Source organism: Pelodiscus sinensis, chromosome 3, assembly GCF_049634645.1.
Source record: "Pelodiscus sinensis isolate JC-2024 chromosome 3, ASM4963464v1, whole genome shotgun sequence".
Taxonomy (NCBI): domain Eukaryota; kingdom Metazoa; phylum Chordata; order Testudines; family Trionychidae; genus Pelodiscus; species Pelodiscus sinensis.
Window position 1 is genome coordinate 99,245,830 of NC_134713.1, and position 16,552 is coordinate 99,262,381.

The window sequence follows — 16,552 nt, forward strand, 5'->3', positions numbered from 1 at the left end:
TTTTTCTGGTTGCTGGGCCACATGAGAGAGGGAGGGGAATGAGAGAGATGGGGCGGGGTCTTGGGGGAAAAGAGGCAGACTGTGGAAGGAACACGGTTGAGGCTGCGGGGGAAGAGGTGGAACATAGATGGGGCTGTGGATGGAACGAGGGAAGGACCATAGGTGGAAAGGGTGAAAAGGAGGAGGAACTCTGTTTTGGAATGCTGGGCAAGGCCAAGAGCCCAGTTCCAGTTCCAGCCAAGGAGCAGTTATTCCTCCTGTGACCCCGACCAAGCTCTCTGCCTCTCCCCACAGTCCAGAGCCATGGGGGAGGGTCAAGAGCAGCGAGCAGGGGCTGTGGGGCCATTCAACCCTCCCAGATCTGAAATCATCTGACACAGCTCTGACTAGCTGGGGAGACATTCTGAAAGGACTAGTTCCCTACAGAAACAACTGACAAAGAAAAAGGCTTTGCATTCAAAGTGCATGTAATCAAAGGACCAAAGACCAACGACCTTCTCAGCTGCTTTAAAGGCAGGCATAATGGGATTAGTGAGAAAGGTAGAAGAACTCAATGGAGTAGTTGATGAGAGTGTACTTTTTAAAGGAGATACAGTGAAATAACCATAAGAGGCAAAGCTGAACCTACAAAATAACAACATCGCTATCAGACAGGCCAGGGAGGAGACTAGATGTAAATTAATGCAGATTCAGAGGACATCATTACCTGGTCCTCATGGATGAATTTTCCAGTGTTAGAGAAATAATGTATTTGAAAGACATAATATGACATAGTGTTATTGAAAAACTGAAGTGCACTTTACTCATTTTGGTATTCTAGCACAGCTAGTGGTGGACAATGGGCTACAATTTACCTCAGCATAATTTAAGTAATTGCAACAGAAATATGGTTTTGATTGTATTACTAGCAGCCCACATTACTCACAAGGAAATGGAGAGTCTTAGAGAGCTGTTCAGACAGCAGGAAGATTTGTTTGTTACTCTTCTGAGTTACAGATCAGGATCTGTAACAGCTACTGAGTATAGCCCAATTCAGCTCCTGATGAGAAGACATCTCAGAACTACTATGATGACTTTGGGAAGAACTTATCTTCCAAGTGGCCAGTCTTAAAGAGAGAAGCCAAATCAAACAAAAGGCAAAAAGAGCCTATAAATTTGTCTACAATAGACACAACTCAGAGAGGGTCTGTGTGTAGAATCTTCCGTCAAAATTAGATGGAACAAAAGAATGGAGAAATCCAGCTATTGCAAAGAAAAAACAAACAAACGTATGCCCAAATCATACGTTATTGAGACCAACATAAATAGTGCACAAAAAACTGTTGATATCTATAGTTTGTTGTGGAGAGAGAACTAGCCACAGAGGGAACTCTGTAGATAGCAGATACGGAACAAGTTAAAAAAACAAAGATGCAAAAATTTTAAACCAGCCATGTCTGGTTGTAACTAATGGATACCCAGACGATCATGTTGTTACCTGTTTAGGTTGTGTAATCAGAAAACCAGTATGATGCGGAGACATGGGTAGAGACTGATCCACACTGAACTTTAAAATGGTGTGCTAGTGAACATTTTATAAATGGTAGGAATATAGAACTTAAACAGGGAAACATAATGCACTATAAAACTACATTACAAAGTTTCACCACTAGATGGTACTTTGTGTGTAACTTTACGTGAACTTGTGATAAGCCAGAGACAAGCAATGCATTGATAAGATCTCATGGCAGACACATCTGATGTAGCTCTCTCTCTCTCTCTCTCTCTCCAGTAAGCTCTGTAGCCTGTCCACATCTGTCACAAGTCTGAACTATTAGCATAGGCATGGAACCTACTGTTTACAAGACAAACATGACAGAAAGGATGGCCACATCTACTAGCTATTTGAGAAGCTTTTCAGGGTTCCGGGCATAATTGTACAGCCCATGCTGCCACTCTTCCTACAATGCCTTCAGTACCATTGTTATTGGAATGAGTTAGATCAGAATTATCTCAAGTATGTGTCCGACACACCTCTGATTGCCATGTGTGTCATTTACCCAAAGATCCCTTTATACCACTCTGATGGCATAAATAAGCATTACAGTTGGTGTGAATGGCATTTAGACTTTCCTGAATTGTGTAAAGGGCCTTACTGTAAGCAGGAATGAGGCCTACTGTATATAATTGCACATTGAATACATTAATGTAAATAATCTTTTCAGTGTGATATTTGAGCAGTACAGCTAGGTTTCTGAGCTGTCCACTGTGTAGGGCATACACATCCTGCTGCGTAGTTTACTAACCTTGAGGGTTTTATTGTGTCTCTGGAGCTCCCGGCAGAGACTCTCCAGTTTGCTGCGGGCAAGGATGGCTCTGCTGTGCTCACTCTGCAGCTGGTCCTTCTCTTTGATGATCTGTGCTTGTCTCTTTTGTAGATACTTCAGCTTTTTCTGCTCAGCACGATGTTCTTCCAGCTAAAGACATAGGGAGTAATATGCAGATAAACATAAAAATGGAGTGTATTGAGAGGAAGAAAGAGAAAATGAGCTTTTTGGGTTGCAACCAAGTTACTACACTTTCATAACATTTTGGAAAGTGTTTGTATTTAGATCAGCATCAACTGAAGAGGGGAAAAGGACTAGCAGCAGAATCACAATCTCAACAGTAGCTCAGTGAGGGTATGTCTCTGGTGACAGAGGCATGTAGATTAGGCTACCCAGCATAGGAAAATGGCTGCCGCGCTGATCCAATCAGCTGTTTGTCGGCTCAGCGCACTAGTCTGGATGCTCCGTGGTCAATATCAAAGGCATTTGTCGACTGCCCTGGTATGCCTTGTGGGATAAGGTTTATCAGGGTGGTCGACAAATGCCTTTGATGTCGACTGCAGAGTGTCCAGACTACCGCGCTGTGTCGACAAACAGCTGATTGACAGCCATTTAAATTTAAATGAAGTGGCGATTATTTAAATCGCCGCTTCATTTTCCTATGCCAGGTAGCCTAATCTACATGCCTCTGTTGCTAGAGGCATGTAGTCTAGACATACCCTGAATGATGTATATGTGTTGTGTCCCAGGGTATGTCTATACTGCAGCATTATTTTGGAATAACTAATGTTATTCCAAAATAACATAGTGCTCATTGACACTACAAGCCTTTACTTCAAAATAATGTTGAGATGGAGGACTTCTTACTCCAACTCATGGTAAACCTCATTTCACAAGGAGAAAGGGAAGTTGAAGGAAGAGTGTTCTTCCTTCTACTTCTTGCTGTGTAGAAAGCGCCAAAATCTGAGCTATTTTGACTTACGCTACACAATTGATGTAACTGAAGTTGAATAGCTTAATTTGACTTTAGCCCTGCTGCGTAGACGTATCCCAGTTATGAGGTAACTTGGTGCTTACTCATTTTATAGTTTGGTTTTGCAAGAAGTAGCCAGATTGTTCAGACAAACTTTGTTCAATTACCAATGCCAAAAATAAATAAAACTCAAACATTTTTTATATACCCAAGCAGCTATTGAAGGAAAACCCCTGGTAATCAAAACTGTAGCTTTTCAACAGGTGTATGTTGTCACAAACACTGCATTTTTTAGTGGTAAAAATTCCGGTAGGTTACAGAAAAAGAATACTCTTGGCTGATGCAGATACTTGGTGTGAACCCCAAATATTTGCCACAACCACATTTTAATAGTGTATTTGGGTATAGAATGACTATATGTTTGATAATGATTGGAGCTGTTCATTACTGTAACAGGATAACTGGCCCCTCCAAGGGTATGTCTACACTAGCTCCCTAGTTCGAACTAGGGTGGCTAATGTAGGCATTCGAACTTGCAAATGAAGCCCGGGATTTAAATATCCTGGGGTTCATTTGCATGTTCCCGGGTGGGTGCCATTTTTAAATCCCCTTAGTTCGAACTGACTGCCCATGGCTACACACGGCAGTCAGAAGTTAATCTGAATTAAGTCCTAGTTCGGATTAATTTCTGACTGCCGCGTGTAGCTGTGGGCAGTCAGTTCGAACTAAGGGGATTTAAAAATGGCGCCTGCCCAGGAACATGCACATGAAGCCCGGGATATTTAAATCCCAGGCTTCATTTGAAAGTTTGAATGCCTACATTAGCCACCCTAGTTTGAACTAGGGGGCTAGTGTAGACATACCCTGAGAGAGGGGGTCCGGTGCACCTATGACTGCCCTGTTGTGTTAGGGGAAGTCACTGGGAACTTACAAAAGAGGATGCTATGGGAGAGTGAAGCTGTAGAAAGTTTGCAGGTGAGTCTGAGATTTCAGAGACTAAATGACTATAGCCAGGTACTGCTGAAAGTGGCTTGTCAAAAACAGGGAAGAACCAGGGAGGCTTGGATCCTCTTCTGGGAAAAAGGGAAGAAGTCCCAGGACTGAGTTTTGTTCTGAGTTCTTGTGACCCCTAGATATTCCTGTATTTATACCCTACACACTACTGCAATAACATGTATATGTTAAATTGTGAATAATAACATTGTATATGAAAAATTATGAATTCCCTCTGTATGATGTTACTAAAATGTATTTGAAATAGTCAAGTCTGGGGACTGGGTAGAGAGGGTTCTTTTTCCAGATAAAGAAAATGCCAGTGCTCTGATCCAGACACAATCACAGACAATTGGGAATTACAGTCCAGTGATCAGTCATTGGTATCATGGAACCTGCATGGCAGATCGCTTCGCACTGTAAGGGAACCAGCAGGGATGAAATCAGCAGGGAAATTTCTCCATCAGACTCCCTGGCATCTTTCCACATAACTGAGGTACTGGATTTTGAGATGGATACATTTCAAAAGTTTGCTGGAGCGTTAAAGAGATAGGCAAGGAAACCCAAGTTATCTTTCACCCTAGAAAACAAAGGAACCCAGACCTTTGGATTTTTAATGGGGTGATCAGCCATCTTGCTGGAAGGAGCATGATAAAAGTCTCACCTTGAACCAAGACTATAGTTTTGTTAAGAAATAGTCATTAGAAAGTGTTTTACACTTTTATTTGCTTGTAACCATTTCAGGCTTTATCCCTTAGGTATGAACTCACTTAAACCCTGTCTCCTTTTGATTAAATACACTTGTTTTACTTTTATTCTAAATCAATCCAGTGCTGTGTTGGAATTGAAGGGATTGTTAATACATGTTTGACTCTTTACAGGAAAAACAGACCTTATCACTCCACAGAGTGGTTCAGGAGAGGGCTGGACATTTCAGGACAGAGGGTTTTGGGGAAATTTGGGAATAACATTGGGGCCATCTGGCTAGTGGTAACTGAGACTAGTGGAGGCCACAGTGTGGGTGTGGTATGACAAGCAGGCAGCTGGCCCCAGAGTGGCTGAACCAGGGCTACTTAATATAGAGAGACTTGGTGATTGTATGCGAGGTTGGTTGGTGCATCCAGACAGAGGGCACTCAGTGAATGCCATTCTTACGGTGAAAAGGTTTTGCCCATGAACAATTTTCTATGTAAGAAAATTAGACCCGAAAAGGCAATGTTTAAGGACTATGATCTGGTGGAGTTTAATTAAGGTTTCCAGGAATAAGGGAAAGCAAGGCAGAGTGATGTAGATACACTTTCTGTCCATAAGGGGTTCTTGGGAGGCCCCTGATTATGTTACAATTAGCAGGCATTGTACATCCTACAATAAAGCAAAACATTCAAAGTGTGCACTGTATTGGTCAGTTCCATAAGTTACCTGTTACTATTTATATTCCCTAGAATCATAGAATCATAGGGCTGGAAGAGACCTCAGGAGGCCATCAAGTCCAGGCCCCTTCCCAAAGCAGGACCAATCCCAACTAAATCATCCCAGCCAGGGCTTTGTCAAGCTGAGACTTAAATTCCTCTAGGGATGGAGATTCCATCACCTCCCTAGGGGTACGTCTACACTAGCTCCCTAGTTCGAACTAGGGAGGCTAATGAGGGCGACTGAAATTGCTAATGAAGCGCGGGATTTAAATATCCCATGCTTGATTAGCATATTTCCAGCTGGTCGCCATTTTGGAAACTGACTAGTCCGAAGTAACTGCCCGCGTCTATACGCGGCAGAGATGCGGGATTCCGAGATAAACCCATTAGTTTGAATTAACTGTTAAACCTCATTTCACGAGGAGTAACAGTTAATTCGAACTAAGGGGTTTATTTAAATCCCATGCTTCATTAGCAATTTCGGTCTCCCGCATTAGCCTCCCTAGTTCGAACTAGGGGGCTAGTGTAGATGTACCCTAGGTAACTCATTCCAGTACTTCCCCACCCTCCTAGGGAAATAGTTTTTCCTGAGATCCACCCTAGACCTCCCCTTCTGTAACTTGAGACCATTGCTCCTTGTTCTGCCATCTGTCACTACTGAGAACAGCCTCTCTCCATCCTCTTTGGAACCTCCCTTCAGGAAGTTGAAGGCTGCTATCAAATCCCCCCTCACCCTTCTTTTCTGCAGACTAAATAAGCCCAAATCCCTCAGCCTCTCCCCCTAGGTCATGTGCTCCTGACCCCAATCATTTTGGTTGCGCTCCGCTGGACCCTCTCTAATGCGTCCACATTCTTTCTGTAGTGGGGGGCCCAGAACTGGACACAATACTCCAGATGTGGCCTCACCAGTGCTAAATAAAGGGGAATAATCACTTCTCTAGATCGGCTGGCAATGCTCCTCCTAATGAAATCTAATATTCCATTCACCTTCTTGGCTACAAGGGCACATTGTTGACTCATATCCAGCTTCTCATCCACAGTAATCCACAGTTGTTTTCTGCCGAATTGCAGCTTAGCCAGTCGGTCCCCAGGCTGTCACAGTGCTTGGGATTCTTCCGTCCCAAGTGCCGGACTCTACACTTGTCCTTGTTGAACCTCATCAGATTTCTTTTGGCCCAATCCTCTAATCTGTCTATGTCACTCTGGACCCTATCCCTGCCCTCCAACGTATCTCCCTCTCCCCCTAGCTTAGTGTCACCCACAAACTTGCTGAGGGTGCAATCCATCCCCTCATCCAGGTCATTAATAAAGAGGTTGAACAAAAACAGCCCTAGATCCGATCCTTGGGGCACTCTACTTGAAACCGACCACCAAACTGACATTGAGCCATTAATCACTACCCATTGGGCCCAACAATCGTGTCAGCTTTCTATCCACCTTACAGTCCATTTATCCAATCCATACTTCCTTAACTTGCTGGCAAGAATGTTGTGGGAGACCGTATCAAATGCTTTGCTGAAGTCAAGATATATCACATCCACTGATTTCTGTAGAATGAACAGAAACAATAAAGTCCCTATTGATTTTATGAAGCTTCTGTCAATTCTCCATTTTTTGTGTCAAAACTGTGCTTGGGGTAGTGTTGTAATTGCACTTATTTTCTAATAAATATTATGGAGTGGAAGGGGGATACCAGTGAATGCCCTTTTTATGGTGGAAAGGCTTTATCTAAGAGGATATTTAGGGGTACCAGTGGGGTTTCTTGAGTGAATAATTCCTAGATTATAGCTCACTCTAGTTGTGGATACTGAGATTTATATGAATTAATAGTTGAATAGATAAATCAGAGTTTTCACTACTTTAGTTAGTCACTTACCATATAATATGACAGAGCCAGTTACCTCATCATAGAAGCTAATCAGATTGGTTAGGCATGACTTGCTCCTGGTGAATCCATGTTGACTATTCCTAATCACTTTCCCCCCTTCCAAGTGCTTCAAAATGGATTCCTTCAGGATCCCCTCCGTGATTTTTCTGGGGACTGAGGTAAGGCTGACTGGTCTGAAATTCCCTGGATTGTCCTTCCCTTTTTAAAAGATGGGCACTACATTTGCCTTTTTTTCAATCATCTGGGATCTCTCCCAATCTCCACGAGTTTGGGAAACTCAGAGGTGCCCTGGTGGCCACTCCGTCCATAGTAATCACAGCTTAACTGTGAGAGAACCTCCATTTAGTGAGGATGCTATCTTTCAAAAAAGCAGATCGCTTTTTTGATATTCTTTGGTAGTGTGGATGCTCTCTTTCGGAATAATTTTTTTTCAGAAGATCTCTTCTGGAAAAGCTTCTTCTGAAAGAAGTCTGCAGTCTAAACGTAGCCTGAAGAAGTGAGTTATAGTTCATGCAATCTTTTGCTCCAATACTCTAATAAACGCGTTAGTCTTTAAAGTGCCACCAGACTCCTCATTGTTTTTGCTGAAACAGACTAATGTGGCTACCTCTCTGAAACCATTCATGGCTTGGAAATTCTTCTAATGCTTTTTTGTTATAATTTTATAAAAGCCATTTGTCCTAGAAATTGTATTTAAAAGTTCTTGAGAAGATGAAGGGCATTGTATTAATTTTGAAACTGGAGAAGAATCTTTGGGAAGGAGCTCACTGGCAAATTAAAAATGACAGAATGGTCCATCGTGTTCCAGTGGACTTGAAAAGTGTAACAAATGATAGGTGGAGACCTAAATTTCAGTAATCACTATTAAAAAATTGCAATGTTGGCCCTACTGAAGTTAGTGGCAAATCTCCTGTGGATGTTGGTGAGGGTAGGATTTCACAGTAAGGTTCTAGCCTTTTTTCTCCAGATAGGTAAAGCCTTCAGAATGTAAACTGACCACAAGGAAGTTTGCCACAATGGTTCATGAGGAAAAGTTAAGATAAATCACATCTTGCTCCATAATCCGAACCATCTTTACCAGCTGTGGTGTTGTCTAGCGCAACCTGGTAGGGCAGAGTGAATAGTATAAGCATTTGTCAGCAAATCGTTGGTTAATTTTATTAATTTATTCACTTGGCAATGTCATAAGAACACAAGAATGGCCATATCGCGTCAGAACTATGATCCATCTAGCCCAGTATCCTGTCTTCCTACAGCAGTCAGTACCAGACATGTCAGAGGGAATAAATAGAATAGGGTGATTGGTGAGTGACCCATCCTTTGCTGTCTAGTCCCAGCTTCTGGCAGTTAGAGGGTCAGAGATACGTGGAGCAAGGGGTTGAATTCCTGACCATCTTGGCTAATGTCAGAGTTATATTCCAAGATGCAGGAAAGCATGAATGCTTTTGTGTGTTTCTTTTCTGATAGAGTCTTCAAAGCCTCTCCCTTGCAAGGGCAGTTGGTGGTATGAGTTCATATTTTCTACATGTTTTCAAGCTGTGTTTGCAGTGGAGAGAAAATTGTAGCAGGACCAGTCCCGCTTTAACTTATTCTGAAGGTATGAAGTCCCTTTAAGTATGTGCTCAAGTTCCATCAAAGTCAGAATAAACCACCCAGATTATGACATTAGGGCATTACATGAAAAGAGCACAGCTCTGTTTTGTGATGAAGCACAGATCAGACCCATAAAACCAATGTTCCAAGAAGCAAAATTTCAATATTCTGCAAACTGTACAAGTGCAGTAGTGTTTCCAAATGGATGATGTCAGGAGGCTATGGCTGTGGAGTCCTTAGAGGACTTGGAAAAATCCTTAAATCAAAAGTAACATATTTTGCAAAGTACGAAAGGAGCAAAGTAGGTTGGCACAGGTAGAGGGGTTTGGTACATTGACTGTTCATTTCCAGTTTAAAATTGATTCTGGATATTCTGGTTTTCTACTCTTTCTCCATCCCCTTTTATATAACTTAAGTCAGTTACTTTGACACTTAAACTACTCATATGTGTGCTCATCATTACAAGTTAGTTTTTTAAAACTCTGTATTTTAATTAAGAAAATGATACACACATTTTTGCCACTTCTTTAAAAAAAGATCTTTAAAACCAGAGTATAATTTGTTAATAAATTACATAAGCATACACACATATATGACTTTCAAAAGAAAGGAAATGTAAAGTTAGGAATGTCAGTCATTCTTAGTAGCTGTGTAGTGTCCAAAGTAACACCCACTTCTGAAAGCAGGGATTCCACTAATCTCCAGTGTGTGTGGGTTTGATAGTGCAAAGCCATGCTCAGTTCCTGAGTTTTCCTTAATATGCTTTAGGAAGCAAACCGTGCAGGAACCAATACACCGAGAAAATCATTGCCTGAGGAAGTCAGGCTGTCAGATGTGATATGTTGTTAATTTTTAGCATTCTCAGTTTGTTTGAGAGCTGTTTAAAGTACAAACTTGACCTGCTCTCTGTTTCATCAAAAACTCAAAACGGTTGGTTGGTTATGTAACTGGAATTCTGAACAATATGTTTCATAAACATTGATTTTCTTAAGCACAGAGGATATTAGTAGGCAGGCTTTCAGTGTCTGAAAGCACTGCTCCTTACAATTTTAAGGTTCACAAATGATAGACTACCTTGATATTTGTGCAACTTTGTAGTACAATAAACCTGTTTTCAAAGAATTGCTGTTTCAGTTACAGAAACAAAGCTAGATAGATTTCTATCCATCTTGGTCAATCTTTTCTGATTCCTTTATATTCTAGTTCTAGAAATAGAGCTAAAGCAAACATCCAGAAATGAACACCCCTGAACTTCGGAGAAGTTACATTGAAATGTTTGCATCAGGCAGAGTTAAGAGGGGAATGAAGACTTGAGTTCCCTAATATTTTCTCTGTGAAGTGCTGTACAGTAGAAAGCGCTGCCTATTTTATTACCACACTCCATGTTAATGGTATCTGATCACAGGTGTAGCTAGGCAAATTCCTCATAAACTCAGGCAAATTTAAGGCATAACATTTTTATGGCTGATTTTTCTTGGTTATTCATCAAGTCTTTTATAATCCTGCTCCTAAATCAATCAGTCTGTCTATCTACCTATCTGCTCTTATTTAGTTCGTGTCCACACTGGGCCAAATGTAGCCAATGGAATTACACAGGGATGAATTTGAAGATCTTGATTCCACAATGAGCTCATCATGGGAAGATCACTGTACTCAAATGGAATCCAATTTACTAGTGTTGAAAATCAGCCCAAGCTGACTTAAATGGCATTCTATATGGGAATGAGTGCTGCTTTCAGGAAGCTCATTGCAGGATTGAACACTTGGATTGTAATTATAGAGCAGTTTACTCGTGATTGGTACCTTTGTATAGTAATTTATACATGTGAAGTGTGGATATAAAATCCTACCACATCAGAGTGGTAGTGCTGTCCACCCACTTTGCACTGATGTTAATGACTATCTGTGGAACAAGTCAAAGGAAAATCAGGCCCCTAGTGTTTTTACAACCACTCTGAAAAGTTGTAAAATGATTACACAAGGTGCAAGTAGGGAACAGACCTGCCACCTGTATTTTTGGGTCAAAGGTATTTTTCTTTGCTTTCCCTGTGTTAAAAGTGATACTAGCCCCAGTTCTGATCTCAGCACTACTCAGTTACATCCATAATAGAAATTATATTCTAATCAATGGAGTTACTCTGATGTATATGAGATAAGACTCTGACCTAAAATGTGTGCTCAGAATCTTCTTGTGAAAGTTACTTGTGTGATGAGGGGGCAGGGAAGTCATGAGAAATGAAGATAAAAGGATACATGGAATCACAAACAACTGTTCTGCTCCTTGGTAAATAATCTTATACCTATAGCATAAAAATAACATGTGGCCTCCTTAAAAAGGACAAGGAGCAGTAGGAAATATACAAATTTAAAAGAAGAAAATCCTTTTTCAACTGCAATAGCTGTTAATCCTTTATCATGGCTGTAGCTTCACAACTGGTTGGCAAAACGCATGTCTTCAGTTAGACTTCATTTTACCAAAGATTTGGGACATATTTCATTTAAACTGCCAATCAACTGTCTATCTCTTTCCAGATCTTCTCTGAAAACATATCTTTTGGCCCTTACCCTTTTGTTTTTATTCTTCTTTGGCTGTGATTTATTATTTAACCATGAAAAGTGTTTTGGGACACAGTTTGTATAAAAGGCGCTATGCAGAATAAAGTTAGAGCATATTGCATTTCACATCATGTATATCACTTCAGGTACAGATTTTCCCCCCTCATAAATCAACAAATGTTATACTAACCATCTCAGCGTACTTCCTAAACAACATGTCCAGCTTCTCTTCTGGGGTAGTCAGCTTGTTCAAGCTTTGCATCAGTAGTGTGGCTTCCTTCCCTTAAAAAAAACGAAAGAAGGAGGATCGATGACTAGGCAGGCAGTGTATGGCATGCTGTTGGGAAACAGACTGTTTGATACGTTAATCTAAAAAACTCAGAAATGAAACCTCTTGTTTTGAGAGGAATAATTTTCACTTTTTTTTAAAGGAAGTTATGAACAGAACCTGCTGATCACGAACATTTCTAACACTTGATCCTATTCTAGAACTTGGACCTGAACAGTTTTCTAGCTATGGGCACAGATTTTTCAAAAGCACCGAGGAGTCCTGTGGCACCTTATAGACTAACTGAAGTGTTGGAGCATAAGCTTTCGTGGGCAAAGACCCACTTCGTCAGATGTCACGCATCACGAAATGCGTCAGATGCATGACAAATGTCATGCGTCAGATGTTTTGCCCACAAAAGCTTATGCTCCAACACTTCGGTTAGTCTATAAGGTGCCACAGGACTCCTCGCGGCTTTTGCAGATTCAGACTAACACGGCTACCCCTCTGATACTTAAAAAGCACCCTTACACAGCAGCATTATTTCAGAATAACTGACGTTATTTCGAAATAACACAGTGTGAGTCTACACAGCAAGCTGTTATTTCAAAATAATGTCGAGATGGAGGACTTCTTACTCTGACTCCTGTAACTCTCATTTCATGAGGAGTAAGGAAAGTTGAAGGAATAGTGTTCTTCCTTTGACTTCCTGCTGTGTAGACAGAGCCAAAAGCTGAATTAAGCTTTTTCGACATAAGCTACGCAATTGACGTAGCTGAAGCTGCATATCTTAATTTGAATTTTGCTCCGCAGTGTAGATGTATCCTGGGGTGTCTAAATTCCATTGACAGTCAGTGAGAATTAATTGTCTTTGAAAATCTGACTCATGATTCTGGATCCTAGTTCTCCATGATACAAACCCCAAAATTCTCCAATAAGAAAACCCATAAAAATCTGTATTTTTTGCAGCTTTAAAATGAAATGCTGAACTTCAGTTTCTCTAGCCACAATATATATAAGTATCAGTTGAATACCAGGTTTGTTTGATGTATTTACAGTGTTTAAGCAAGTTCAAAACCTCACAGTGCCATCAATCATTATAATAAAATAAACTCATTGGACCGATCCAGTTTTCTTTACTGTTGTCAATTGCCCAGTCTCTTATTTTCATTTCTTTCATTGTTTGTTTAGCACTTCCCATGTTTTCTACAATTGTCTGCCTTTGAACATAATTCACAGCATTGCTGTACACAGTACAGAACAGCATATTACCAAATTCAGTGACACAGTTTTTACGGGTGAATTTTAATGTTTTTGGCATCCTTTCATAACTTGAACTACTCACATCTGGAGGCTGAAATGAGCTGTATTAAATATGAACCCCCACATAGTACTGAGTAACTTCTGTTTGCTGGAAGCAGTTTATTGGAGTATGTTTAGCAGTGTAAATTTAAAGTACATTCAAAAATCCACCATGGGGGCATGGAGCTGGCTGTGCACATTAAATAAGTGACATTTGTACTTTCTGTAAAATTTAGTATTTGTTAGTATGTTTTTATTTTTTCACAAAATGCAAAAACTAAAGATTCTCTGTAAAAATACAAATTCTGAGCTTTTTTGCATTTTTCTGTGGCAAACCTTCTATGATCCCTGCTCATGAACGATTTTTGATTTTTGTTCCATACTTTTTTGTAAAATGACTGAGTTATATACACAGTATCAAGCTAGAGATTCCTGGAGCAGAACCTTTGCATGGTGCAAAAGAGCTGGATTCTGGTTGTAACTGGACAAATGGGACTTCCCTCAGCAGGTGGGAGCTCCTAGTTGGTGTAAAGCTGGTACATCTAGCTCTTGTGCCATCCTCTTTCCCCAGAGCAGGAGGCAAGATGGCTTTGGGAAAGCTTATGCTGGGGGGTCTGCTAAAGTGGGAGAGGGGCAGGACATGATAGTATGCCACTATGCTGTTCCTCAGTGACGGTATGCCATTAGTATAAATTGAAGTAGCCCCTTGGCTGTTCTATCAAGGATCAGTGCAGACTGGCCCATGTTGTTAGGTAGCCACCTCTGTCTGACAGGCTGGGAAACTCTGTGAGGGTATGTCTACACTACCCCACTAGTTCGAACTAGCGGGGTAATGTAGGCATACCGCACTTGCAAATGAAGCCCGGGATTTGAATTTCCCGGGCTTCATTTGCATAAGCGGGGAGCCGCCATTTTTAAAACCCCGCTGGTTCGAACCCCGTGCAGCGCGGCTACACGGGGCACGAACTAGGTAGTTCGAACTAGGCTTCCTAGTTCGAACTACCGTTACTCCTCGTGAAATGAGGAGTAATGGTAGTTCGAACTAGGAAGCCTAGTTCGAACTACCTAGTTCGTGCCCCGTGTAGCCGCGCTGCACGGGGTTCGAACCAGCGGGGTTTTAAAAATGGCGGCTCCCCGCTTATGCAAATGAAGCCCGGGAAATTCAAATCCCGGGCTTCATTTGCAAGTGCGGTATGCCTACATTACCCTCCTAGTTCGAACTAGCGGGGTAGTGTAGACATACTCCACCGTCATAAGTGCTGGAGACTAAATAAAGTAGAAGCTTTGAGTGGAAGCACTTCTGTTTGCCTGCTTGCATCAACTAGCTATCAGCTTGACATGCCATGTTCCCATTGATTTATTGCCTGCCACTGCCTTGCAAAGAAAAAAGTTACCAAAAGCTCTGGATTCAGCAAAACCCCAGGCAACACTTCTCCCTAGCGTTTTCTCCAACCCACAACTTCCAAACTACTTTGAACAGGAGAAAAAAGTGCCAGTTGGGTACCACAAAATTGTATAATATTCTCTTGGGTGTGTATGGATGTGTCTACGCTGCACTGTTATTTCGAGATAACTAGTGTTACTTTGAAATAACGATGCAAGCGTCTAAACAGCCATTCTGTTATTCAAAATAATTTTTAAGTAATGGACAGATTATTCCGAAATTTGTAAACCTCATTCTACAAGGAATAGCACCTATTCTGAAATAGCTATTTTGAAATAAGGCAGGTGTAGACACTCCACTGCTTCTATTTCAAAATAGCCCCTCACTAGGACCATTCTAAGTTATTCCTCCTCAGTGCCTCCTGGGACTCTCACTCGAGATAGCACGGCTACATTAGGGATGCGTGCCTTGGACTAATTTTGAGGCTTCTGTGCAGTATAGATGTGCTATTTCGAAATAAGCTATTTCAGAAAAACTATTCTGGAATAGCTTATTTTGAAATAGCCGTGCAGTGTAGATGTACCTATGTTATTAAAAGGATCAATATCTCATGCAGCCTAAACTTATTTCTTGGATAATTATGTAAAACATATGTAACTAGACAAAGATTGCAACAACAATCATCGTTTTCCACACATAATCAGGACATTTTTACTATCAACCATCAATAAAGATTTAATGTGGGAATGAACAGAAATCAGAAGAGTTTTCCCCCTCGTGTTAAGCCATGACTCTTGGAATAGCTGTATTTCAGTTACATAAATACTTGCCTAGCCCTTTCAGGATTTTCTTTTCCAATTTTTGCTCCTTATTGATGCTGGATTCCTTTGCTCCTGCAGCATCCCCAGTAGCTATCTGTTCTTTCTCGCTCTCGTCATTTGCATCTTCATAATCTCCGTCCTCATTATTGAATGATTCTCCCTTCTCAGGCTTGTCAGTGCCTTTGGCAGCTCTCTCCTTTTCCACTAGACTAGCAGCAGAGCCATAGGTTTTAATAATGTCCTCCAGCTGTCGGCTCAGCTCTTCGGATATGTCACAAACTGTTGTTTCAGGCTCAGCACTTGTTTCGTTCTCAGGAGGCTGGGGGTTGGTAGAGGATGTCTCACTGTTGTGTTTCTCAAGGCCATTCTGATTAGGTAATGTTGAAGTGCTATTTACAGGAGGGAGTGGTTGGTGTTCAGGTTTGAGATCAGTAGGCGGGTCATTCTCCATAGTTGGTATAGCACCTAATAGCTCACAGCTGTAAGTTTAAAATTAACAAATTAATGTAGCCATTACTAGGGAATGTGCTTTTTTCTTAAATATGTTGTGTAAAAAACTTTATCATCTAGGCCAATTTATCCTCGGTGAAAAAAGAAAATTTTATATATTAAAAATGGAAAAGGCCCACATAAGGCTAACATTTAAAAAAATTCTTATCCCCATTGCCAGTGATACTACAGACAATTAAACCAGATACTATCTACTTTATTGTACTTTCTGAGTGCACTCTATGCCATTTGTTTTATTTCTTGCATTTTTTTCCAGCTGATTGGAACAGATTTATTTTATACTAGAGGTTTCCAAATTCTAGTGCGTGTCCCCCCTGGGAGGTGTGTGTGTGGAGGAACATTTAGAAGGATGCAGTGGTGCCCAGGCTAGCCCACATGGAGGGCAGGGAGGAAGCACCACCCAGCTCCGCTCTGCTCCAGGGTCTGGTGTGGCCTTGCCCCAGTTCCCAGCCCTGGCCTACCTGTGGCTCCCCATCTGGCTTTGTTCCCAGCCTCTGGTCCACCCCCAGCCTTGGCTCTGTTTCTGGTCACAACCCTGCTCAGGTC

At 41.3% G+C, this 16,552-nt stretch overlaps 1 protein-coding gene across 2 annotated transcripts in view; it reads right to left on the reverse strand.

Moving 5' to 3' along the window:
- Nucleotides 1-16,552, reverse strand: part of TXLNB (taxilin beta) — a 44,274-nt gene that overhangs the window by 18,883 nt on the left and 8,839 nt on the right. For both annotated transcript variants that reach the window (XM_075924310.1, XM_075924309.1), the window contains exons 2-4: nucleotides 15,506-15,975; nucleotides 11,912-12,003; nucleotides 2,286-2,456 (exon numbers count right to left, since the gene is read on the reverse strand). In XM_075924310.1, the coding sequence (XP_075780425.1) occupies nucleotides 2,286-2,456; nucleotides 11,912-12,003; nucleotides 15,506-15,947 (705 nt within the window). In that variant the 5' untranslated portion in view covers nucleotides 15,948-15,975. The remainder of the gene's footprint in view (nucleotides 1-2,285; nucleotides 2,457-11,911; nucleotides 12,004-15,505; nucleotides 15,976-16,552) is intronic.